This window comes from Narcine bancroftii, chromosome 14 (assembly GCF_036971445.1).
Source record: "Narcine bancroftii isolate sNarBan1 chromosome 14, sNarBan1.hap1, whole genome shotgun sequence".
Classification (NCBI taxonomy): domain Eukaryota; kingdom Metazoa; phylum Chordata; class Chondrichthyes; order Torpediniformes; family Narcinidae; genus Narcine; species Narcine bancroftii.
The window spans coordinates 31072218-31097082 of NC_091482.1; the positions used below are offsets into that span (position 1 = coordinate 31072218).

Sequence of the window (24865 nt, forward strand, 5' to 3'; positions counted from 1 at the left end):
GGGACACTGCTTCAAAAGATGTATTTGCATGTTTGTAAATAGATTGTGTGACATTCACTACAGCAATATGAATTGCTAGATTCATGGCGTTAATCTCCTGAAATTTAATAAACAACTTTATATTGTGGAAAGATATACACCTCTCTTGATAACCTTAACAAGATAAAGAGCTCCTGGAAATTTTTGCAAGGCCATTGGTTTATTTAAAATCTCACCATATTTATCCATAGCCATATCATGTAAAATAAACATTTGTCAAAATGAACCCTCCTCCCATCAAAACTTAAATGGAAGTGATCTTTGTGTCTCTTTTAACTGGCCCTTTTATTTTAAACAGATCAAATCTCCCATAGCTGAGAAGAGCAATGGCTCTTTGGTTTCCAGTCCATCTCTGACTTCTCCTAACCAGGTACGTTATTATCATTCAAATGTTTGCAATGTCAATCCATATTACTTCTGGCTTTAACTCAACAAGCCTTGCCAATGACTCCAATGGTATCTCTCATCCTTTGTTGCTTGGAACAAAATTTCTTCTGTCAGTTGCTGAGGACAGGAAGATCTAACAAAATCCATGGCAGACCTTAGGAGAGAAAAATGTCTTGATGTAAAGGGTTGAAGAAACATTGAGCTTCTAATAAATTCCAGCTTGATTTAATAATTTCAATTGCTTGCTACACCATGGGACAAGAGGGAAAAAAATACTGGATTGAATTAAGGTGGAAAGTTGGTGTAGAGCAGGGATTTTTCAAACTTTTCCACTCATATACCACTTTAAGTAATCCCTATGCCATAGGTTTTCTGTGATTAGTAAGGGATTGCTTCAGGTGGTTCGTGGGGGGGGGGGGTGGAGTTTGAAAACCACTATTTTAATCGTCCCTAATTGACTCATTATGTGCACGGTTTCAGAACTCCAAAGGAAACGGGCCAATGACAGTTTTTGACAAGCAAAATATTTCAGTAACATTTGGGTCTAGAACAGTGATTCCCTTCATCCACTCACATTCCACCTTAAGCAATACCTTACTAATCACACAGCACCAATAGCATAGGGATTACTTAAAGTGGGATGTGAGTGGAAAGAAAATGTTTGAAAATCACTGGTGCACATAGCCTAGTTTTCTTTCTGTCTCCTTGTGGGGGGCGATAGAGGATTTTCCCTTTTTATCTCTACTTAGGCACCCTCAGTGCTGCAGCTTTTTGACTAACTGTATTGCCGTGAAGGATGAGAAACGCATCACTGTTCATGTTTAAAATTGTCCCCTTCTAATGTCTTTCCTTCCTTTAAAGATTTACTTTACTGGAACTGATAATAATCTGGGGGGGCCATGGCAAGATGGTATAGAAGAAAGACATATATTCTAGCTTTCCCCAGCTGGATCATTAAATATCCAGTTTTTAAAAAGCATAAAAGTGGTTAAAAATAAGATTTAGATTTGTTTAACTAACAGTGATTTATGATAGCATCCAATGTGAAAAAATTCAAACCTCAGCTTCAGAAAAAACTACCATATAAAAGTGCGGAAGAATTGAGGCCTACCTGCATAGCTGAATCCACGGAGTTGTCGAAGGGAGTCTCCAAGCCTCAGAGGACTCCAGCCCATTCAAGTCTGACTCCGGCACCAATCCTGCCTCCGCAAGATGGCACCGGCACATTGGTGAGCTCAGCCGTTGCTGACCCGTGTTCATATGAAGTCGTGCGCGTGGGCAGCACGGCCAATAAGGGGACCCGCGAGCCCACAACCTTGCTCCTGTGGTGCGCAGTGTAGCATCGGAGGTCGCTCCTGCACGTCCGACGGCTTTGCCTGGCCTGCGTGGGGCATCGCAGGTCCGAGAACTGCTGGATAAAGTGTGGGCTGTCGGGGAGCCCGAATGCCGGCATCCCAAAGAGGTCAGGGTGCCAGTGTCAGGTGTCCAGACCTGCAGCCATTCAACCAAAGGGCCTACGATGACTGAGGAAGAAGAGGAACTTTCCTTATTGGAATTCGTCCAGGAGGAGGAGCTTGCAGTCAAAGGAGGTGGATCTCAAAAAGTGGAAGTGGAATCTGGAATGGATTTAGTGTTTACTGTTTTGGAAGGGATTGCATAGTATGTCAAAACAAATATCAACTCAAGTGAATCAAGGATTTATAGAGATGAAAATAAAAATTAATACCTTGTGTGATGAAATGTCAACTGTGAAACAGGAAATGACTATAGTTAAAAGTGATATTAATAGATGTATAAAATCAGTTGATACTATGCAAGATAACTTTAAGAAAATTGAAACAGCCTTTTCTGAGTGTCAAACTCAGGTAGAACATAATCGAGAAAAAAATGGAAAAAGTGGAAGGTTCCTTTGTAGATTGGGGGATTCAAAAAAAGAGATTTAATGAAGAAGATTGATTCATTGGAAAATCAAAGTCTAAGGAATAATGTGAAAATAGTTCGTCTTCCAGAGGACATTGAAGGTGCTGACCCTATAATTTTTTTTAAGCACTGGATCCCAGAGGTGCTGAGCAAAGAGCTTTTTCCTGAAGGTTTTGAATTGGATAGGGCTCACAGAGCTCTGAGAAGAAAACCACTTCCAGATCAAGTACCGAGAGCAGTCTTGGTTCGTTGTTTAAAATATCAAGATAAAGAAATGATTTTACATATGGCAGTACAGAACGCATGGCAGAATCGATCTCCATTAATGGTTCAAAATAACAGAGTATTCTTTTATGCCGATTTGAGCCAAGAGGTTATTAGAAGACGACAAAAATTTAATACGGCCAAAGATGTTTTGTGGCGAAAAGGCTACAAATTTGCTTTTCATTTTCCTGCAATTTTGAAGGTTTTTTATGAAAATTTTCAATCTCAATTTTTTGAGAATGATCACGATGCTTTGGTTTTTGCTAATTCTTTGCCGGAATTGCAAAGAAATGGATCTTCTCCTCCATTGTCTCTTAAGAGGAGGGTAAATGGAAATGGAAGTGGACATGGGAATGGAAAGAAAGAAGAGTTGACACAAAGTCTTTTTGATGTTGAAGATCCAGAGCAGTCATTGGGCTTGCGATGATTGGGCTGAATATATGGACTATATTCTATTGTTTGACTAAATAATAAATATGTGTCTGGCTGGGAGGGTGGATGACACTGAAAACTTTGATAGTCATCTGCTGATAGTGGGTTTACCACACCCAGACTTTTAGGGTATTAGTATCTTTGGTTGGTTTTTTTTAATATTTTTCTGTTATTTTGGTTTTTTTTTAGGGTTTTTTTCTCTTGGAAGAATTATAGAGGGGAGCATTATTTTATAGTGTGTAAATATATTAGAAGTTAAAAAAGATGTCTAAATTGAATTTTGCAACTTTTAATATTCAGGGGTTAAATAATCCAATTAAGAGAAAGAATATTGGCTTATATTAAAAAATTGAAAATTGATATTGCTTTTTTACAAGAAATAGATTTGACTGAAAAAGAACATTTGAAATTGAAAAGGGATTGGGTTGGTCATGTTTTTTTCTTCTTTTAATTCTAAGACAAGAGGAGTAGCAATTTTGATTCATAAAAATTTACCATTTGAATTGGAATCTTTAGAGGGGTATGCTGGCAGAGTATCAAGAGTGAACTGTAATTTTTTTGCTGAATCTTGGACTTTGTTGAATCTTTATGCCCCTAATATAGATGATGAGCGGTTTATTTCAGAAGCTTTTTTATTGTTAACTCAAGCTAATGAAATGTTTTAGTTGGTGGGGATTTTAACTGTGTTTTGGACCCTTTATTGGACAAAAATCCAAAAAGTATAAGGAAATCAAAGATGGCAACACAAATTAATGCATTAATGAAAGATTTAAATTTTGTGGATACTTGGAGAAAAGTTATTCCTACTAGAGAAAGATTTTTCTTTTTATTCTTCATGACATGATTCGTTTTCTAGAATTGATTTATTTTTGGTATCAGCACATTTACAAGGTAGAGTATTAAGAGCTGAAGATAAAAGTAGAGTTATATCAGATCATTCATTATTACTTTTTTCTTGTGAAAGTTCGGAGGTAGTACATCCGTCGTTTAGATGGAGGTTTAATGCAATGTTATTGAAAAAGCCAGAGTTTGTCACTTTTGTTAAAGTGCATATTTCTTTATTTTTGACCGAGAATGTTAATTCTGTGGATAGTCATTTTGTAATATGGGATGCTTTAAAAGCTTATTTGAGGGGGCAGATTATTCTACGAAAGTTGAGAAACAATATATGGCAAAAAGTTTAGAATTTGAGAAAGATTTTCAGAAAGATGTAACAGAAGATAAAAAAAAAGTTGCATTAGTGAGGTTGAAATTACGTTATAATACTTTACAAACTTATTAGTTTTAGCACTTAATTAATCGATCTAAACAACATTATTATGAGTTGGAAAGAGCTCATAAGGAACTTGCTTGGAATTGAAAGCTGAACAGACATCTCGACCTTTAAAGCTGTTAAGAAGAATTCAAAAGTTACTTACAAACCTCAGGAAATTAATGACCAGTTTTATTCATTTTATTTGAAATTGTATACTTCTGAGGGGAAACAGGATAATGGTTCTTATCTAAATTAAAGTATTAGATGGAAATTTTGTTCAGGAATTGGAATCTCCATTTACGGATTTTGAAATTAAGGAAGCTATTCAGGAAATGCCTAATGGAAAGTCCCCAGGGGATTATGGATTTCCTGTGGAATTTTATAAATTTTTTTATGATGATTTTTCTAATGTATTTGGAGAAGTGTTGAATCAAGTTACTGAAGATCAGAAGTTACCAGAATCATGTTCAAGTGCTTTAATAACTGTCATTCCAAAAAATTATAGAGATCCATTAAAAGTGTCTTCATATAGATCTATTTCTTTATTAAATGTAGATTATAAAATTATAGCTAATAGACTTGCTAAATATTTACCGAAATTGGTACATATTGATCAAACAGGTTTTATTAAGAACAGAAATGCATCAGACAATATATTTTGATTAATTACTTTGGTCAACGCATATCGAAAGCAACCTAACCATCCTATGGTGGTTGCATTAGATGCAGAAAAAGCTTTTGATAGGGTTGAGTGGGATTTTTTATTCAAAGCGTTAAGAAATTTAAATTTGGCCCTTTTTTTATTGGTTGGGTTAAGGCTTTATATACGAACCTGATTGCTAGGGTGGTGACAAATGGATAGATTTCTTCACCATTTAAATGGACTTGTTCAACTCGACAGGGCTGCCCATTGTCACCAGCCTTATTTGCGTTGGTTATTGAACTGTTAGCTCAGACTATTAGACAAAATGAAGAAATTAGAGGGATGAGGGTTAAGAATGAAGAATATAAAATTAATTTATTTGCGGATGATGTGTTGATATACTTGACGGAACCGGAATGGTCGTTGAAAAAATTACAAGAGTGTTTGTTGAAATTTGGAGTACTATCAGGATATAAAGTTAATTGGGATAAAAGTGAAATTTTACCAGTTGGAGTGGGAGATTATTCTGAATTTAAATCTATTACAGAATTAAGGTGGATAAGTAAAATTAAATATTTGGGTGTGTTTATGGATACTAATTATTAATCATTATATCAATTAAATTATGTACCTATATTAAGACGGATTAAAGCTGATTTGATTAAGTGGAAAGATCTTCCATTAACTTTGATTGGTCAGATTAATTGTATGAAAATGAATATTTTTCCTCAAATTCAATATTTATTTCAGTCAATACCTTGTTTACTTTCTAAGGGCTTTTTTCAAGATGTGCGAGAGTTTTTATGGAAAGATAAATTAGCTCGAGTGGCGTTGCATAGACTTGCATGGAAGTATGCATTGGGTGGATTACAATTACCACATTTTCAAAATTATTATAAAGCAGCCCAGTTGAAGTTTGTTAGTAGATTGATGGATTTAGATCAGCCTCCTAGCTGGGCTAAAGTGGTGATGGTGTGTATTTCTAGGGTTGAGATACATAAATTTATATTTCGTTGGAATTTGATTTTGTTACAGCAATATGATATGCTGATATTGAAACATTTGTTAAAGATTTGGATTTAAAAAAATAGGGTGCTAGGGTCGAAAGATAAATTATCAATTTTAACACCATTGTATAATAATCTACTTATTTCTTTTTCAATGTTTAATAATCATTTAAAGATTTGGGATTCTAAAGGTATAAAGATAATACAAGATTGTTTTGTAGAGGGGAAACTTCTTTAATCAACTGAGAGAAATATTTGATATACCTGTAAATTTTTTGTTTGTATTATCAACAGAGCTTTGATAAAAGATGATTATGGTAGAGAGATAATTTTACCAACTTTGTTGAGATTTGAATCTTTGATTTCCTCTATACCGAAAAAGGGTTATGTTTCAGCTATGTATAATTTGTTATAAGATAGTATGGATAAGTCGGATTGGGAGAAATCTAAACTTAAATGGGAGAGTGATTTAGTATTTATTTTTCCTGAAGATGATTGAGTGAATATGTGTCAGGACAATGTAATTAAATTGATTAATGGAATGGTTAATTATAATTTTTTACATCAATTATATTTGACCCCGGAAAAGGTTAAAAACAAAATGAGTTTAGTAATTCGGATTCATGTTTTGGAGCTTTTTTACATGCTGTTTGGACTTGTGTTAAAGTTCAATCATTTTGGCAAGGAATTAAAGTAGTTTTGGAGAAATTATATAATTTTATATTACCGTTAGATCCAACGATTTTCTTGTTGGGAAATTTGTATTCGTTAAGGGGAATGGGATTGGATAAAATTCAAATTGCTTTTGTACGTTTGGGGTTATCAGTAGCACATAAATGTGTTGCTAGTACTTGGAAATATGCATATATTATGGAAAAAAATTACTTATAATTTACGTGATAATTCTTCTTTTGTTAGTAAGTGGTCTCCGTATTTTAAATATTCATTTAGATATACTTTGAAATGTTATTAATATTTATAATATTTTCTTTTTCTAAATATAATCTATTTTTGTTGCTCCCCTTAAGGGAGTTGGCTGTAGGGGTGGGATGGGTGTTATCTTTTAAATAAAGTTTAAAAAAAAAACAAAAAAAACTGATAACAATCTGGTGCCATGGCTATATTACTCAAGGTGCGCACTCCAAAACTGGCGCTGCTGCTGTTCGGCTGCTCCAGTACAATTTGAACACTGGCATTCAGCCAACAATGTGGAAAATCCTTTGGCCAATCACCATGTGACAGTGCACTCTTGTCATTAGTGATTGCAGATGTCATATTAGTGATTGCAGATGTCATATTAGTGATTGCAGATGTCATATTAGTGATTGCAGATGTCATATTAGTGATTGCAGATGTCATATTAGTGATTGCAGATGTCATATTAGTGATTGCAGATGTCATATTAGTGATTGCAGATGTCATTAGATGGTGTGAGCAAACTGTGCACCACTCCAAAGGACAGCTCAATACTGCTAATTTTGGGGTTTGCCAGAGCTATTCGACCACAAGGATCATCATAATTTTGGTCTAAAGAGCCAATTCCAGATGTGACAGAGATTGAAAATGAAATTAAGATAGTATGCTATGTGAGCTGCTGAGTTTCTCCAGCACATAGTGTATAGTATTTAACTAACTCTGGCATCAGGGGAAAGCCTGGTTAACCTTCAGATCCTATCTCACACAAAGGAAGACATGAAGACGACACTGCAGGATATACTCAGGACTGTGTTCTAGGCCCAGTGTGTCAATTATCCTTCTTCCATCACAAGGTCAGAAGTGGGGATGTTTTCAATGTTCAGTTTCTCATTTGCAGCAAATGAAGTAAACCATGCCTGCCTGCTTGCATTCAGGAATAGGCTGCTAAGTGGCAGGTGAAGTTTGTGACCAATAGTGGCAGTAATGGCCATTTCAACAAGAGCAAATCATCTTCCCTTGGCTGTTCCCTGGAATCACCTTTGATCCCTCCCCATCAACATTCTGCACATTGCAGTTTGGACCAACCACATCACAAGAGCAGGTCAGAGGCTAAGTGACTTGCCTCCTGTTACTCCAAAGCCTTTCTACTATTGAGAGTGCACGAATCTGAGCTATACGTGGATGACTGCAGCACTAACAACAGGCCAGTGAACAAATCTCCACCTTTCCTTTGCCGCTAGAGCACATTGCTTGTGTTGAGCGCCATCTACGAAAGCCAATGCACTGACTCACAGGCTATTTCAATAATGCCCCTGGTGCCCATGACCTTGAAAATCTATTTCTGTTCCTTTATTATTGCTTTTGGCCTTAGCTTTTGCCCACTGTGACATTTAAATGAAAAATGTTTCTGATTTGCAACGATCTTTCCTGGAGCTTTTGTTTTGTTTTTGCTTGAGCATTGGAAAGAAAATGGAGGCTGTCCCTGAGGCGCTACAGTGGCAGCACTGCCACTAGTGGGGGGCTAGAGGGAGCGGAGACACAGGGCTTTACTGCCCAGGCCAACTACCGATATCTCCATGCAGGCTTTAACCAGCCTGTTAAAGGATCCAATGATGGCCTGTTTTAAAATTCTGTAACGGTGGGTCCTGGGCCCCAAGATGGTGGCGCCTGTGTTTGGCAGCAGCCTCGAGGGGTTACAGACTGGGGAAGCAGAGGACTGGCCCAGGGCACCAGACAACATCCCACATCTGAGAAGGAGAAACAGAAGATTGCTGCTGGTGACAGGACTTACACCAGGGTTGCTTGGACTGGTTCGAGATTGGCTGAAGGGGTGCCAGGTATTGGAACTGGGAGGTGGGGGAGTGCTGAAGGCTTCCTGATTGAGACGAAGGTTTGATCTGGAACTCAGGTTGGATTGAACCCTGTGCAGCTGGAGAAGCTGGAGGCAAAGCCACAGACATTCGGTGACTCTGGGAGGACTCCCTTTTGCTTCTCTTTTTCTAATTGTCAAGGGGAATTGGTCAATTTCTGCTGACAATGAATCTTTGTCTGCCTTACAGCAGTCTAAGGCAATGTTATATAATATTACATCTGTTTTATTACATACCAATAAAAGAATTTTGAATTTAAATTCTGAAGAATATAACAAAGCAGAGCTGTGGCTGTTGTGGTTGAGATTACTCTAATCATTGCAGGTAATGAGATCTTGGATGAAGGTTCCCCACCACACAGTGGTCATGCTGCAGTTGGTTCTGCTTTTTTGGCAGATGTACATCAATAACCACAATCTGAGAATTTACATTCTGCTTGCTAAATCTTTTTGTGAAACTACATTTTGCTGCTTTGTATTCTTAGCTTTACTTGTAATAATGTGCCAATAAAGCCTTCCATAGACTAATGTGCTTCGTTCTTGAGATCAAGCAATGCTTTCCTGGTATTACAGAGAGAGTGGTTAATGTGTTCTCCTATCTTTGTTTTTTTTTCTTAAATAACAGGGATGACATTCCAGTGGCAGGACATCTTGTTAGGAAGAAAGTAAGCAGTATTACAGAAGCTCACCAATTTCTTTTCAAGCAAGGGTAGCTTTGAAAGATTTAAAAATTGTTCTGAAGAATCATTTCTGAGAGTTGAGCTGATGTGATGAGTAGTCATGCCTCTACAGTGAGCATCTTGCCTTTGAAGCAGTTCTAATAAAATTGCACACTTTCAGTGTGTCCATTGACTTCTCAATGAATTATGTTTAATTTTGAATGTTACTTTATATGGCTGTACAGCATTTTCGTAGAAAGCTAGAAAAAATAAATCGGAAGGATTGACACAAATATCTATCACAATTCTCCTGGTGGTTTTGATTTGATTATAATTGTTATCTGCATTAAGAAATGTTACTTCCTCGGTTGGCTAAATGAGGATGTGAAAACATTATACAAAAGAGTTTAATCTATCTGTAATAGTTTAAACCAGCCATTTGTAATGGGGGAGGGAGGGAAACCACACAGTAAAAGTCTTGTTTTCTTATCACCTCACATAACATAAATTTTTTTTATTTCTATGTAGTCAGTAGTAGAGAAGTGCCGAAGAAACTAAAGCTTGACTGCTTGACCGGGAAGAGTCCTTGGTTGAGAATGGCGGGTTTAAATTGTGTTGCATTTTTAAACCCAAGGCAGATGTTGTGCACACTTTTCAAAAAAAAACTCTTGCAATAGTTTATTTTTTAAAAATATATTTTTATATCCTCAGACCTTGCTGGACATATTTACAGGGGTGAAACTTTATATGCCTGAATCAGTGCAAGACTTCCACAGAATCCGCCGGTACTTTATTACCTACGATGGTGACCTGGTTAAAGAGTATGACCTAGCCACGGCGACACATCTGATTGGTGAAGTGGAAGATAATTCATGTGCCAAACACGTCTCTGTGAATTGGATATGGGAGTGTATCAAGAAAAGGCGGCTGGTTCCACCATTCTGAAAGGCTGCACTCTTTACAACTCAAGGCCCAAGGATAAAATTCAAATTTGAGATCTGTAAGATGCTAGATTTGTAATCTTCTATATCCTGCAATGAATGAGATTGCACATTGGAATTCTGTTGTGTCATGTTTCCAATTCTAGACATGAATTCTGAAAGAAGACTCATGGAAAGAAGTGCTGTAGTTGTCTTCATTTTCGTTAATGCTTCTTTCTGACTAGTGCAGCAGTTTCTGCACTGGTGTTATTCCTGACTATGCCATGGAAGTGTGCATTCAAATCCACAGATCTAAATGGGAACCTAACCTGCAGAACAGCTTGTGGATCTTCTTGAAGAACAAAGATTTGTGTTTATTCTGGATTTTCAACAACCAATATAATTATTTCATTGGTTATATGTGGTTGAAATCAATAGTTCATCAATTTAAAATAAATCCAAAGAAGAATGCAGATGCTGGACATCGGAAACAAAAGCAAACAATGCTGTAAAATCTCAGCAGGTCAGGGATCATCTTTGGAAAAAGGCATGTTTCTGGTCTGTGATCCTTCACTGTAGTCCGATGTGAAGTTGATTGCTTCTCATCCATAGATGCTGCCTCTCCTGCTGAGTTTCCCAGATTTTGTTTTTGTTTCTATCTCAATTCTTAAAGTATGGGGTAACATTTACAGAGGGCAAAGATTTCACCTGAAACATTATAAAAGGTGTATTTTCTCCTTTGCCTGATGACATGCTCAGTCATTGCAAAGATGTTGTGTCACTGAGGCAAGAAGTTAAATCATTGACCTGTGTTGAATTGGCTTCTGGGCGATGGTGGTTTTATGGCATCAACACTGTAAGACCATGGTCTTCTTGGCTACTATTCTCTCATTATCTTTTGTGAGAATAACACGAAGATGTTATGATGCTCTTCTAGCTTCCATGATGAATTGGCACGTTGAACACGGCCATTTGAGCAGAGAAAATGTAGAGAAGGAAGGATTTCCACTAATTTCTCCCAACTGCTTTCCAGCTTTTTTAAAAGAAAATCTTAGTAGTAACTATTGAATATAACATAAACATTTACATAAAGTGGGCAGATGAGGGGTTAGAAAGCTGCACAGTTTCCGCATAGACATTGCATTATCAATCGATGAGCTGCCAAGCAGATTTGGATTTTAAAAAAAAACTACTCTTGGTATAACTTCTTCCCATCTTGCATTTTGGCCAAGTTTAGTAAAAGTCCTTTGGCAAAACCAGAAGGACACTGGGAAAGAATTCATTTCCTTTCTAGTTTAGGAGAAATAGTCCACATTTTTTTTTTAATTTACTATGACTTCTGTTTAAAAAGTTTATAAAAGTGAAATTATTCCTGTGTCCTAATGAGTTGTGTGCTGACACTTTGAAATGTATTTTGGATTCTTTGGCTTTCACTTGATTACTTTCTACCAGCATTTCAGTTGTTCCGAAGGTCAATTTGTTGTCGACCATGCTTATTTTTATTTTTTAAAAAGGGTCATGCCATCTATTAGTGATTTAATAATGCACAAAGGCAGGGGTCAGCAAGGAAATAAATGAGTACACGTTTGCATGTTCCTTATCCCTGAACTACTTGGCTCCTCAAAGGCTTAGTTGCAGTTTTGTTGGTTATGTGGGAGTGGAGGGAACTGGGCAAGAAGACAAAATGGGGAGGAGCAAGATGAAATGGTGATTTTTAAAAAAAATTAGAGAAGGCAAGAATCCATAACATTAATTTTGAGATTTGTAGGAGATTGGAATTCTCAATCAAAATGTGGAAATTTCGGTGCGGTGACTAACATTCATTAAAGGTGAACAAGGAGTTATCTGAATCAAAATTTATTGTCATCATTGATACAAAATTTGTTGTTTTGCAGCAGGTGTAAAATTGTCATAAATTAGCTTTTTTTTCCCAAAAACATTTATTTCGTGGGGGGGGGGGGAGGGCGAAAGAAAGTGAGGTCGTGTCTGGTTCATTCTCCATTCAGAAATCTAATGGTAGAAGGGAAAAAGCTGTTTCTATACTGTTGAGTGTTAGTCGTCAGGCTCCTGTACCACCTCCCTGAGGTGTCTCAAGTGAGGGTCACTTGAGACACAGACTCTTGTAGATGTCCTCGATGGCATGAGGGCTGATGCCATGATAGTGCTGACCAAGCCCACAACTCTGGTCTTTTTCTATCTTGTGCATTAGCACCTCCATACTTGACAGTGATGCAACCAGTCAGAATGCTGTTGAGTATCCGTTTCGGTGGGTACACAGAGAGACTAGTCTGGGCACAAGTGTTTACCTGTAACATTTATTAACACACGGGAAACAAACGAGAGAATGTTTAATGGCAACGGTGTGCTATCCCATGGTAGAGCAGGCCGACAGACGTATAACCAGGGTGTACCCGGGGCACCCAGTTTTCCTGGGCTGTCATCCGGCACCAAGATACCGTTCCTGCTCACATAATCTTTTAAACAGGTGCCAAAAGTATTGGGTCATTGTCAAGTGAAGCAAAATGTATACATTTATATTGTTTGATCAATGACATTCTATAAACTGTAACTTTGAGTCTGTGACACTACTTATAAATTGTAACTTCAATTCCCTGAGTGTGCTTAAAGACATCATTACTACAGTTCTGAGAGATTAAAAGGGAGAAAAACAACAGAAATGGTCCATTAGAAAGTGTGCCCAGAATGCACAGAACAAAAGCCCAATGCTGAGGTTTAAGTTTCCATGGAAACAGTGCTTTCCAGTTTTGCTGAGAGTGCATAATAGGTGATAAAAGCTGTTTCTTGCTGGATGCTGGAATGGGGCTAGTTGAAATCAATGATGGGATCACAGCAGTCTGTTAAAATGAGCATTTTGTGGATCCAAATATTGAGAAAGGGACAGCTTGAAGGGTAGTCTTCTGTGGGGGAGGGGTGTTTGGGAGAGCTCAAAAGATAAATTAGTCAGGGGCCCCACTCGGTGGGGGCTGGTCCAGGTTGGAGTGGCTGGCGCATGGAAGGCTCCCCCCCCCACAGGGCTTCCCCCCCCCCCCGCCCCCAATGCTCTCTCCAGAATGCACACATGTATCTATGAGATGTTGGCAGGCTGGCTGCCAAATTTACCCTCAGCCCTGCAAAGTTGAGTGGGTATTTCCCCGCACAATGTATTCTGATCCCAGAGTACTGGCTTCCTGGACTGTTTTCTCAGTTGCCGGACCCATGAAGAGCAAGACCATCCCTCTAAGGTTGGGGTCTGCGGTAATGACAAAGTAGCCTGTCTAAGACACCATTCACTTGGAGGGTGTGGCCATGCTAATGTGCTGAGCAGAAATGTTTTGAAAGAGCTCTCCTCAAAAAGTATTAAAAAGACTGTTTAAAAGCTCAAAAACCAGAATTGTATCGTCAAAAATGGAGAAAGCAAGTACTAAACAACTGAAGCAACTAAAAACACAAAAGTGACAGCTCAGCCAGGAACATCGAATGGAAGCCTGATGAGGGTCGACTCTGCAGGGGCCTTGCAACTGGTTGAAGCCAGCAGAGATGGGGAGATGGCCCAAGATATCACCACCATGATGGAAAATTTATGCAGTTGTTTTATGAGTATGGAATCAGCGATGAGAGATATATCAGAGAAGGTAACAGAAATTAAATGACTAATTCATAGACTGAGCTAGACAAAACAAAAGACAGGCACTGGAAGAAAAAGCAAGGACTGATGGACAAGATCGACCATATGGAAAACTTTAATAGATGTAACAATGTTAGAATCGTTGGACTGAGAAGGAATAAAAGACGCAGCGAGTTTCTTTGAAACTTGGATCCCACAAATGCTGGGATAAAATGAGTTAAAAGCAAAGCTGCAAATTGAAAGGGATAACCGGACCCTCAGACCCAGAAGAACCAGTGAACTTAAAGTTACCGGGAGAGAGATGCAATCTTGGGAGCGGCATATGAATATTTAAAAAAATTATGGCCCATTAGTGGTGGACAATGCAAAAGTAATGTTTTTCCAGGACTTCAACCCTGCCTTGGCAAATTTTCAAGAATAAAGGAGTAGAAGAATTTTTAAGTTATGAAAAGATTAAAGTCACCAACTGAAAGGCCTGAAAAGACTATTTCAAAACAGGACAAACTGAAATAAGTAATTTTTATTTATGCTAATAATACTGAGTTGTCTTGTTTTCACTGTTAAAAGTAATAAAACTGTGGTTTTTATGGAGAACTCTGAAAAGGCAGAAAGGTGGGAACTCCAACTTGGGGGGGGGGGGGGGGAGATGGCACCATGAAAAGAAAAATTTTAAAAGATAATGCCAAAAGAAGGGTTTCTTCAGAAGAAGAACCTGCAGTCTTTTCTCACGGATTTCTGGAATGTGTGTGTGTTTCTTAAAGGGGAAAAAGAATGTGATGGAAATATCTTTTAATAGGTAAATGTTACAACAGTATTTAAAAAAAATTAGGAAGATATTACTGTTATACAATAGTGTTTTATCCATACTGTGTTTCACATAAGTAAGGTTTATTAGTCTTAATATTAATGGGATAAACGAATCAATGAAGAGGAAGTGGGTCTTGGCATACTTAAATTAAAAGTGGACATAATTTGTTTTTGTTGCAAGAAACACATCTTACCAAATTGGAACATGATAAGTAAAAAAGAGGATGGGTGGGACAAATAATATTGTCTTTCTTTCGTTCAAAGGCAAAAGGAGTGGTGATTCTATTTAATAAAAATACACCTCGATTGATAATTTAATTGATCAAGCCAGAAGGTATGTAATGGCTCACTGTAAAATTAATGGAGAAGCATGGACATTTATGAATATGCCCCAAATTATGACGATGAAGTCTTTATGAAGGATGGCAGATGGAAGATAAAATATATTAGTTGGAGGAGACTTTAATTTCTGCTTGGATCCAACACTTGTTCCTATTGATTGATCTATCGAGGGTGAAAGCAGCAAAAACCACAATTTCATAAATGAAAGATCTAAATCTTATCGATGTATGGAGGCAATTAAATCCAAGAGAGAGAGAGACTATTTTGACCCACATACAAGGATTCTTATTTTTAATGTCTTCCCAGTTAAAAAGTAGAGTGATTAAAAATAGAATATCTAGTGAGGCTTTTATCACACCATTCTCCATTAATATTAACAATAGCAACAATGGAAAAGCAAGAGAATGCATACAGGTGCTTAAAAGAACAGACCTGCAAATTCATAAAGAGACATAGAAATATTTTGTGGAACAAATCTGCTGTATACTAGTAGTTTTCTGATATGTGACATGCTTAAAGCATATTTAAGGGGACATTATATTGTATATGAAGAATCTTAAGAGGGAACATATGGCAGAAATAAACAGTTTGGAGGATATTAAAAAGAATCAAAAATAAATCAAAGAATAAGACTACAAGAAGAATACAGATTACTGGAGAATAAAAAGCTAAGATATAATACCATACAAACTTAGGACAGAAAAAGCTATATTAAAAACAATACTATGAGTTGGGTGAATGGGCACACAAAGTTTTAGCTTGGCAGATTAAAATAGAGGAGTCATCAAGAATGATAAATGCTGTAAAAACAAACACACTCTAGTAAATAAGCAAAAATAAATTAATAACACTTTTAGACAATATTGCACAAAACTACAAATCAGAATTTGTAGTTCTCATCTAGGAGATGAGAATGAAATGGAAGAGTTTTGCTGAATGTCTAACTTTCAAGGCTGGAAGAGAGAAAGGATAGAATTAGATGCTCCCTTCACAAGGGAAGAAATCAAAAAGGCCCTGAGCACTCTTAATAAATCACCGGGAGTGGATGGGTTTCCACATGAGTTTTATAGACAATTCAAAGAATTATTAATGCCCCTTTTTACAGATGTCTTGGACCAAGATGTGGAAATACAGACCCTTACAGAGTCATTCTCAACCATGATTTTTACAGTGTTACCAAAAAAGAATATGGACCCATATACAGACCAATATCGCTGTTAAATGCTGATTACTAGACACTAGTGAAAGTATTGACTAATAGGTTAGGACAATACTTTCCAAAACTGATACCTACGGACCAAGCAGGATTTGTTAAAGGAAGGCATTCCTCAAATAGTCTTGGAATATTACTTAATATAATACACATGGCTAAATCTCAATGAAATTCCTATTACATTTTCTCTAGACATGGGAAAAGCATTCAACCATTTGAAATGGCCCTTTTTATTTAAAACACTGGAAAAAATTTGGTATAGGCAGAACATTTATAAATTGGATAAAAACTTCATACCTTAAACCACAAGATAAAATAACAATCAGATGTCACAGTGTTCCCCTTGAGTAGATCGAGTAGACAGGGAATCCCCTGTCCCCAGCACTTTTTATTTCAGTGATTGAACCACAGGCGGAGATTAGGGACCCAGATATAAAAGGCTTCAAAGTTGGGGAAGAAGAAAACAAAATCAGTCTATTCGCCAATGATGTGCTGTTGTTTCTATCAGAACCAGCTAAATCTTTCGAAACATTATAAGTAACACTAAAAAAAATGGAAGAATGTCAGGCTACAAAATAAATATGGATAAAAGCCTTTTAACATATTTTGAATGTGAAAGATACTAAAAAGGAAGTATATTTAAATGGAAGATGGATGGAATAAAATATCTTGGAATAACAACTGACAATAACTTGGAAAATTGGTACAAACTAAATTATGTACCTCTTAGTGGGAAGATAGAAAGAGACCTACAGAAATGGGGAGACTTATCGATTACTTTGGTGGGAAGGGTTAACTGCATCAAAATGCAAGTGATGGCGAGACTGCAATATCTTTTTCAATCACTGCCTATTTTGTTACTTTAAAACTTTTTTTAAAGCTACTAAACAACCGTATTAGCCAGTTCCTGTGGAATAATGAGGTACCAAGAATTGCATTGAAAAACTAACATGACACTCTGGGCTGGGAGGACTTAGACTTTCAGATTTAAAAAAAATATTACCTAGCCATACAGACTAGATTTCACTGAAGACAACCCCCTGTGTTGGGTTAAAATGGGAATGTATTCAATGGAGGAGGGGGAAGCAAAAGACTTGATCTATAAATGGAGTGTCAAATTACTAAAGAAAAAGACTGATAACTCTTCTAATACACATGATTAAACGTGGCAAGAAATTAATGAATGCATAAAAAAAGCTCTGTTGTGTAATTGTCTATGAACATGGGCAATAGAATATTAAATTTGTGGTATGACAAAGGTATAAGATATATTAAGGACTTACGCAGAAGGAACTTTTTTGTCCTATGAACAATTAAAACACAAATATGGAGTGGCCAATGGGACCTTCTGTTTTCTCCAGCTTAGATCAAGACATAATTCATTTTCTAGAATAAGAGAAAAATGGTGACCAACATTGACCCGACCTGAAATTGGTGAAACCGGACGAACAGTTTGGTTAGGGAATACATCCAAATTTATAACAAAAATGTTCTGCCCTCCAGAGCGCAAGTGCAAAACCAGAGGTCAAAGGAAAGATAGGAGTCAGACTTGGGTGTGGTGATTGCAGAAAGAAGCTGGTCAGATTGGTGTAAGAACAGCATGGCATCATTTATAAATGCAAGATACAGACTGGTTCAGTATAATTTTTACACCAATTATAACTTTCCCCACAAAAGTTACACAGATCAAAAGCAGAAATATCAGAGATGTGTTTCAGATGTGGGGCTGAGGCAGAAACATTTTGACATGCCATGTGGTCATGCATGAAGATGAAGCAATTTTGGCAAGAAATCACAGAAAAATTAACCAGGATAACAGGAGTGGCCTTCATGGGTGACCAAGAGTTGTATCTATTAGATAATTTCATGGAAATAAGTAGCAAATTGATCAAATATCATTTATAAAAATAGCCCTGGCGGTAGCAAAAAAAAGTATCACGATCACTTGGAAGTCTGACTCCCCTCTATCACGATGAACTGGAAATGAACAGCTGTATAACTATTAAAAGAACACATATAATTTAAAGAATAAATATGACACTTCTGTAAAGATCTGGCAGCCACACCTGGACCACATAGGGGCCCAGATGCAGTAATAAAAAAGAACACAAAAAGTATCCACATACAAATTGCATTTTGCTTTAGACCATTTTTGTCATTCTTGTAAAACGAAAGATATTCTTTAATCCATCTTTCCAAAATAAATCTGCACTTGTTTCCATCTGCGTCTTCCATAGATATCTCCTTTTTGAAATTGACATGGAAGCATCAAAGGTTTAGATTTAAGGAAATGATTTGGTACAAGTGCCTTGATGTCATTTGAACCGACAGAAATTTTTGTTATTGGTCAACTATCTAAAATAGCTACAATTTCACACAAAATGTCTGAAGATTGTCATCATTGAGTATTTGACTCTTCAAAATTGAATTAAGAATTTTTCTGAGTGATCTAATCATTCTTTCCCACACACCTCCATGATGTGATCCTGTGGGTGGATTAAATATCCAATTGATTTCTTTCTGAAGTAATGAATCATGAATTTGATGTTGATTCCACTTTTGAATTGCTTTTTGCAACTCTTGTCGAGCACCTATAAAAGTTAGACCCATTATCAGCATGTAATTCTTTTATTTGACTGTATCTGGCTATAAAATGTCAAAGAACATTGATAAAAAAGTCTGTATCAAGTGATGACACTGCTTCAATATGAATTGCTCATCAGGTGAAACTCTGTCCTGTGGGAAATCCATCATTTGTTGTTGTCCAGGTTTAGCATTTGTTCATTGACAATTAACACATTTTGATATAATTATTTTGATCAATGTTGAAGCACCAAATATCCAAAATTTCTGGCATAGTTCTGATAACGTGATTATGACCACCATGACCTGTTTTCTCATGCATATGTTGAATAATCAGATCAGAAATATGAAATTCTTTCGCTAATATAATTGGATGTTTCACTTCCTCTGACATTATTGCCTTTTCTAATCTTCCTCCTACTCTCAATACAATTCTTCTTCAATTTTGATATCTCGTTATCAAACACCTTTTTCTGACAAAAACAAGTTATCTCTAATTATCTCCAAGCTCTTTTCAGATTTTCTTTCTTGATATGATTTTAAAGCATAGTTTTGAAGAAATAATGTAAAAATAGTAGGTCTTCCAGAAGATATGGAAGGTTCAGATCTGGTAAAGTTTTTTAAGAAATGGATTCCTGAGGTACTGGGCAATGAATTTTTTCCGGATGGTTTGGTGCGAGACTGGGCACATAGAGCACTGAGGAAGAAAAAAACCATTTCCAGGTCAACCACCACGAGCAGTTTTGATTCGTTGTTTGAAATATCAGGAGAGAGAGATGATATTACGAGTTGCGGTGCAGAAGGTGCGGCAAAATCAGACTCCAATGATGGTTCAAAATAACAGAGTGTTTTTCTATGCTGATCTGAGTCAAGAAATAATTAGAAGGCGCCGAGAATTTAATTCAGCTAAAGAGGTATTGTGGTGAAAGGGTTATAAATTCGCTTTTCGTTACCCGGCTGTATTGAAAGTTTTTTATGGGAATTTTCAATCTCAATTTTTTGAAAATGACCATGATGCATTAATTTTTGATAATTCATTGCCAGATTTGCGAGGAAGTGGACGGTCGCCATCATTGTCGCCTAAAAGGAGGGTAAATGGGAACGGGAAGAATGGGAAACATGGAAAGAATGGAAAGAAAGTTGAATTGACACAAAGTCTTCTTGACATTGAGGACCCGGAACAATCGTTGGGACTGGAATCATTGGGTTGAATATATTTGATTAAGTACTTTCTGAAAGTCTGACTTGGGCTGGGTGGGGGGGTGGGGGGGGTGGTTGGATGACACTGAGACCTAAAAGTCATCTGCCACTAGTGGGTTTTACCACATCCAGATTTTTAGGGAGTTACTACAATTTTTAGTTTGTTTGGGGGTTGTTTATTTTTTCTATTTCTTTGACTTTTTGGAATTTTTATATAGGGGAGGGTTTAGAATATTAAGGGAATTAGAAAGGGGAGCAATATTTTATAGTAGCGTGCAGTATATTATTACATTGAAGAAATGTCTAATTTAAACTTTGCAACTTTTAAGGGTTAGGGTTACAATCCAGGGATTGAATAATCCAATTAATCATAAATGAGTATTGGCTAACTAAAAAAAATGAAAGTTGATATTGCTTTTTTGCAAGAAACACATTTGACTGAAAAAGAGCATTTGAAATTGAAGAGCGAGTGGGTTGGTCATGTGTTTTCTTCTTTTAATTCGAAGGCAATGGGTGTAGCGATTTTAATTCATAAGAAATTACCATTTTAATTAGAATAATTTGTCAGAAATGCTGGGAGGGTTCTGATGGTGAATTGTAAAATTTTTGCTGAACCATGGACCTCGTTAAATATTTACGCACTTAACGTAGACGATGAACGGTGTGTGTCGGAGGCTTTTTTACGTTTAAATCAGGCTAATGAAAATATTTTAATGGGGGAGACTAACTGTGTTTTGGTTCCTTTATTGGATAGATCTCCGAAAAGTATAAGGAAATCAAAGATGGCAACACAAATAGGAGCTTTGATGAAGGATTTGAATCTGGTTGATATTTGGAGGAGAGTAAACCCACAGAGAAATATTTTTCTTTTCATTCATCAAGACATAATTCATTTTCTAGAATAATTTTTTTTTATAACGGCTACTGTTTTTCAAACAAAACCATGAAAAGTGATAGCAAATTAATTGAGTGATTGGATCATTTTCATTAAATTTTTGAATAGTATTTGCATTAGTGCTTTGGATTTCAGGATACTCTATTGAAATTTCTTTTTACTCTTTTGGATTTTGAGGCCACTTCTTGAGATCACGTAAGGAATTGAGAACTGGACGCCCATGTGTTGGCTATTTTCAGAAAAAATTGAACTTTTGTTCCTCATGAAGCTGTATCAGATGGATTATCCACTGTTTTAACATATCTTCATTGATTAGCATGCAAAACCTTTTCGATTTCATTAATTCTTTAGTCACAAAGGTACGAATCCTTGTGGTTTTGTTATTAATGTATTTAAGCACTGATGTTCTATCAGTCCAAAACATAGAGTCTGCTAACTCTATCTGTAATTCTCCTCTTAAAATAGTGTCCATCATACTCGCTGTAGTAGCTGCAGTCAATTCCTTTCTAGGTTTGGTGACTGCATTTAATGGAGCCACTCTGGCTTTTCCCATTACAAATCTACAATGTACTTGCTCTTAGTTATTTTGCTGCACTAAATAACTGACAGGTCCAAAACCACCTTCATTTGCATCAGCAAAGTGGTGTAACTAAGCAAATGTGGCAATTCCAAAGTCTGTGGGTTTCAAACATCCGTTGACTTCAAAATTTTCTAACATTTTAGGACTCTCAATCCAATGTATCCAATCTTATGCAATGGATTCTGGTATAGTTTCATCCCATCCAAATTTTCATCTGCACAATCCTTGCAGAATTTTCCTGGCTATTAATACTATCGGTCCTAATATTTCCAAAGGATCATATATCAAACTTATGATCAAAAGAATACCTCTTCTTGTTAAAGATTGTTCTTTCAATAACAAAAATACTTAGTTTTGGTTTCTGTTGAGACAATGATTTAGACTTCTTTACATCTTTAGGAACTATTGAAGTATCCTTAATATTTCTAAATACTGGTTCAGTGTTAACATGCACATGCCATTCCAAAAATTGTACAACATCCTCAAAAGTGGCATCCCTTCCGGGAACCATCTTAATCTCTGCAATTTTGGTTCTCTATAAATCCTTCATCTTATAAAGCAATTTGTTTATAATAATTGCTAAATTGGCAAGCAAATTCTGCTCTTGCAAATGTACACTGCTTCCCATTGCATTGCAACATCCTCTCAGGAAGAGAGCATATGCTTGTAAAGCCTGTACGTCTTCTGATTTTATTGTTGACCAAGAAAGATTCTTGTCTATGTGAGTCCTTGTTATTTTTATGTTGATGGCCATAATGATGATACAATAATTCTTTTGCCCTTTTAAAACTTTGTTCTAGATTTGTATATTGGCAACTTTTGACTAACTTCTTCGGCTGACCTCCAGTTTACTGTTCCATGTAATAAAGACGATTTTTAGTGCTTTTAGTATGACTTTCAATAGGATGTTCAAAAGATTTCATGAATGTCAGATATTGTAATAGATCTCCAATATATCCTACTTAGGAAGGATATAAATAAGGTAGTGAGGGTGCAACGAAGGTTTACAAAAATGTTGCCTGGATTGCAGAATCTTGAGTACAGAGAAAGGTTGAGTAGACTGGGTCTTTATTCATTGGAGCGTAGAAGGTTGAGAGGGGATTTGATAGAGGTATATAAAATTATGAAGGGAATAGATACAGTAGATATGAATAGGCTCTTTTCCCTGAGGGTAGGGGAGATTGGAACAAGGGATCATAAGTTAAGGGTTATAAGAGGAAGCTTCTTCACTCAGAGAGTGGTGGCTGAGTGGAATGATCTTCCAGGAGAGGTAGTTGTGACAGGGTCAATTCATTTAAGAGGAGGTTAGATGAATACATGGATGTTTGGGGGTTGGAGGGTTATGGGCAAGGGAGTGGATAGGTGGAACTAATGAAGTTTCACATAAATTGGTGCGGATGAGAAGTCTGATATTGCCTGTTTCCATATTGTAAGTTGTTATATGTTATATGAACCTAATATGGGGTGCATCTCATCAGACTCTGGAGTTCTACTGTGTGATGGAGGACGGTAATACAGCCTCACTGGACTGCTCAGGTTGGCCTGTCTCCGACCTGGTAACTCCTCCCTATAGTTTCCCTAGTAAAGGCTGAGAGTGCTCATCTCCTCCCTCAATTCCAGCCTTAGATCTGGGCCAGAGGCATGTTATGTGCTGGAGGTTTCAGGATATTAAAGACTTTGACCATGTGCTTCATGTCTGTGTGTAGTAATTTATCGAGCTACAATTTAATATCCTGATTATTTTGCCATGGACAAGGCGATACAAGTGGAGAAGCTGGAAACCGATCCCAAGGAACCAGCGGTTTCCATTAAATTCGATATGTGGCTACATTGTCTGAAGGCCTTCATGAGGTGCCATGAAATCTCAGCCAATAGCGATAAGTATGATCTAATTTTTTTGTATCAGTGGGCCACCTACCAAATAATATGGGACGGTGATGGCCCTCCTGCAACAGCAATATGGGCCCCCCCCATGAACTCGACATATGCACGCTATTTACTGGGCACCCGATGCCAGGGCCCTGGGGAATCTATCAATGATTTTGTGAAGGCCATGAGGGAGTTGGGACGATCCTGTGGATGCAAGGATGTAATGGCTGCAGCTCATCAAGAAGAACTCATTCATGATGGGTTGGTGGCCAGTTTCCATTCCAACCATATCTGCGAGTGACTCCTGGAGAAGGACGACCGGACCCTCCAGGAAGTAATTCAGCTGGCCTGATCATTGAAAACAGCCTAGAAGAATGCTGAGGCCTACTCAGCAAACCACATGGCTGCCAGATCGGGTGCACGGGCACCGCCATCTTGGAACTCAGGGACCCTGACTGTTGTTGCAGCCGCTAAGCACATGAAGTGTAATTACTGCAGCCAAACCAAATACCCGAGAAAATACTGCTCAGCCCGTAGCGCAACCTGTTTGAACTGCTGGAGGAAGGAGCACTCCACTAAGGTAAGCTGCTCTAAACCCCCTTTCAGCAGTGCTGAGCATGGGCTGCAGCCTGCGTCACCATCTTGGCTCGACGCTCTTCTGCCGTCACTTCCAGTAGCTGAGAACCGAATGGCGGGAATGGGAGACCGATGACACGGGATGACGTCATGTCTGGCTTCTCTTCTGGATCACTCTGCGTACAATCCATGGGGGTGGCCATCTTCGATATCCCTAGGGTGGCTGTCTTTGAGGCAGCCATCCCAACATTATAGCAGAGTGACTCCAACAACGAGTTGACACTGGCAGGATCAGAACAGGCCATATCCACTGGTGTGATTGATGTTGGATATCGAGGTAAATGGCCACACCATGGGATGTTTGTTCGACATGGGGAGTACTGAGACCTTTATACACCCAGACATGATCCAATGCTACGCCCCGCCAAGTGCAAGACAGCATTAGCGTCCAAGTCCCACTCCACGGAAATCCACGGTGCTGCAATGACTGTTAGGGGCATGAAGTATAAAAACTTCAAACTGCTAGTAATGCCCCATCTCTGCATGCAAGTCATACTCGGGCTAGATTTCCAATGTCAACTTAAGAGTGTGCTGATGCAGTTTAACGGGGCCCCAATAGCCAATTCCTGGAGGGGCCCCCCTTTCTGAACGCAGCCAATCATACAACACTACACCGTCGATGGTAATCAACCTGTAAGCTGGCTACCTTCCGGCTCCCTCCGCATCCTCTGCCATTCCAGAACCTCACCGCCGACTGAAAACCTGTTGCCACGAAAAGCAGGGAATGCAGCCCTGGGGACAGGGAGTTCCTAAAAGCCAAAGTAGGGCAGCTACTTGCAGAGGGTATCATAGAACCTAGTAACA

General features: G+C 37.7%; 2 protein-coding genes across 5 annotated transcripts in view; one reads left to right on the plus strand and one right to left on the minus strand.

Moving 5' to 3' along the window:
• The window catches only part of lig3 (ligase III, DNA, ATP-dependent), a 131427-nt gene extending 108185 nt beyond the window's left edge, over positions 1 to 23242 (plus strand). For 2 of the 4 annotated variants that reach the window (XM_069910904.1, XM_069910905.1), the window contains exons 20-21: positions 338 to 409; positions 10103 to 16282. In XM_069910904.1, coding sequence (XP_069767005.1) covers positions 338 to 409; positions 10103 to 10336 — 306 coding nt within the window. In that variant the 3' untranslated portion in view covers positions 10337 to 16282. Of the gene's footprint in view, positions 1 to 337; positions 410 to 9357; positions 9585 to 10102; positions 16283 to 19925; positions 20088 to 20835 lie in introns of those variants that run through there. The other 2 variants (XR_011348698.1, XM_069910906.1) reach the window with 2 other exon arrangements.
• On the minus strand, positions 195 to 7327 carry LOC138749758 (uncharacterized). Its single transcript, XM_069911568.1, has 3 exons — positions 7075 to 7327; positions 1538 to 2021; positions 195 to 580 (listed from the first exon to the last, which is right to left on the minus strand). The coding sequence occupies exons 1-3, from the start codon at positions 7325 to 7327 to the stop codon at positions 463 to 465; spliced, it is 855 nt and encodes a 284-aa protein (XP_069767669.1). The 3' UTR covers positions 195 to 462.
• Positions 23243 to 24865: the final 1623 nt, after the last annotated feature.

Coding starts and splice junctions, on each gene's coding strand:
- LOC138749758 (XM_069911568.1), bottom strand. CDS start 7,327: ATGACATCTGCAATCACTAATATGACATCTGCAATCACTAATATGACA. Junction 2,022..7,074: donor TTTTGGAGTGCGCACCTTGA/GTAATATAGCCA, acceptor CCACTTTTTGAG/ATCCACCTCCTTTGACTGCA. Junction 581..1,537: donor CCGTGGATTCAGCTATGCAG/GTAGGCCTCAAT, acceptor TTCTCTCCTAAG/GTCTGCCATGGATTTTGTTA.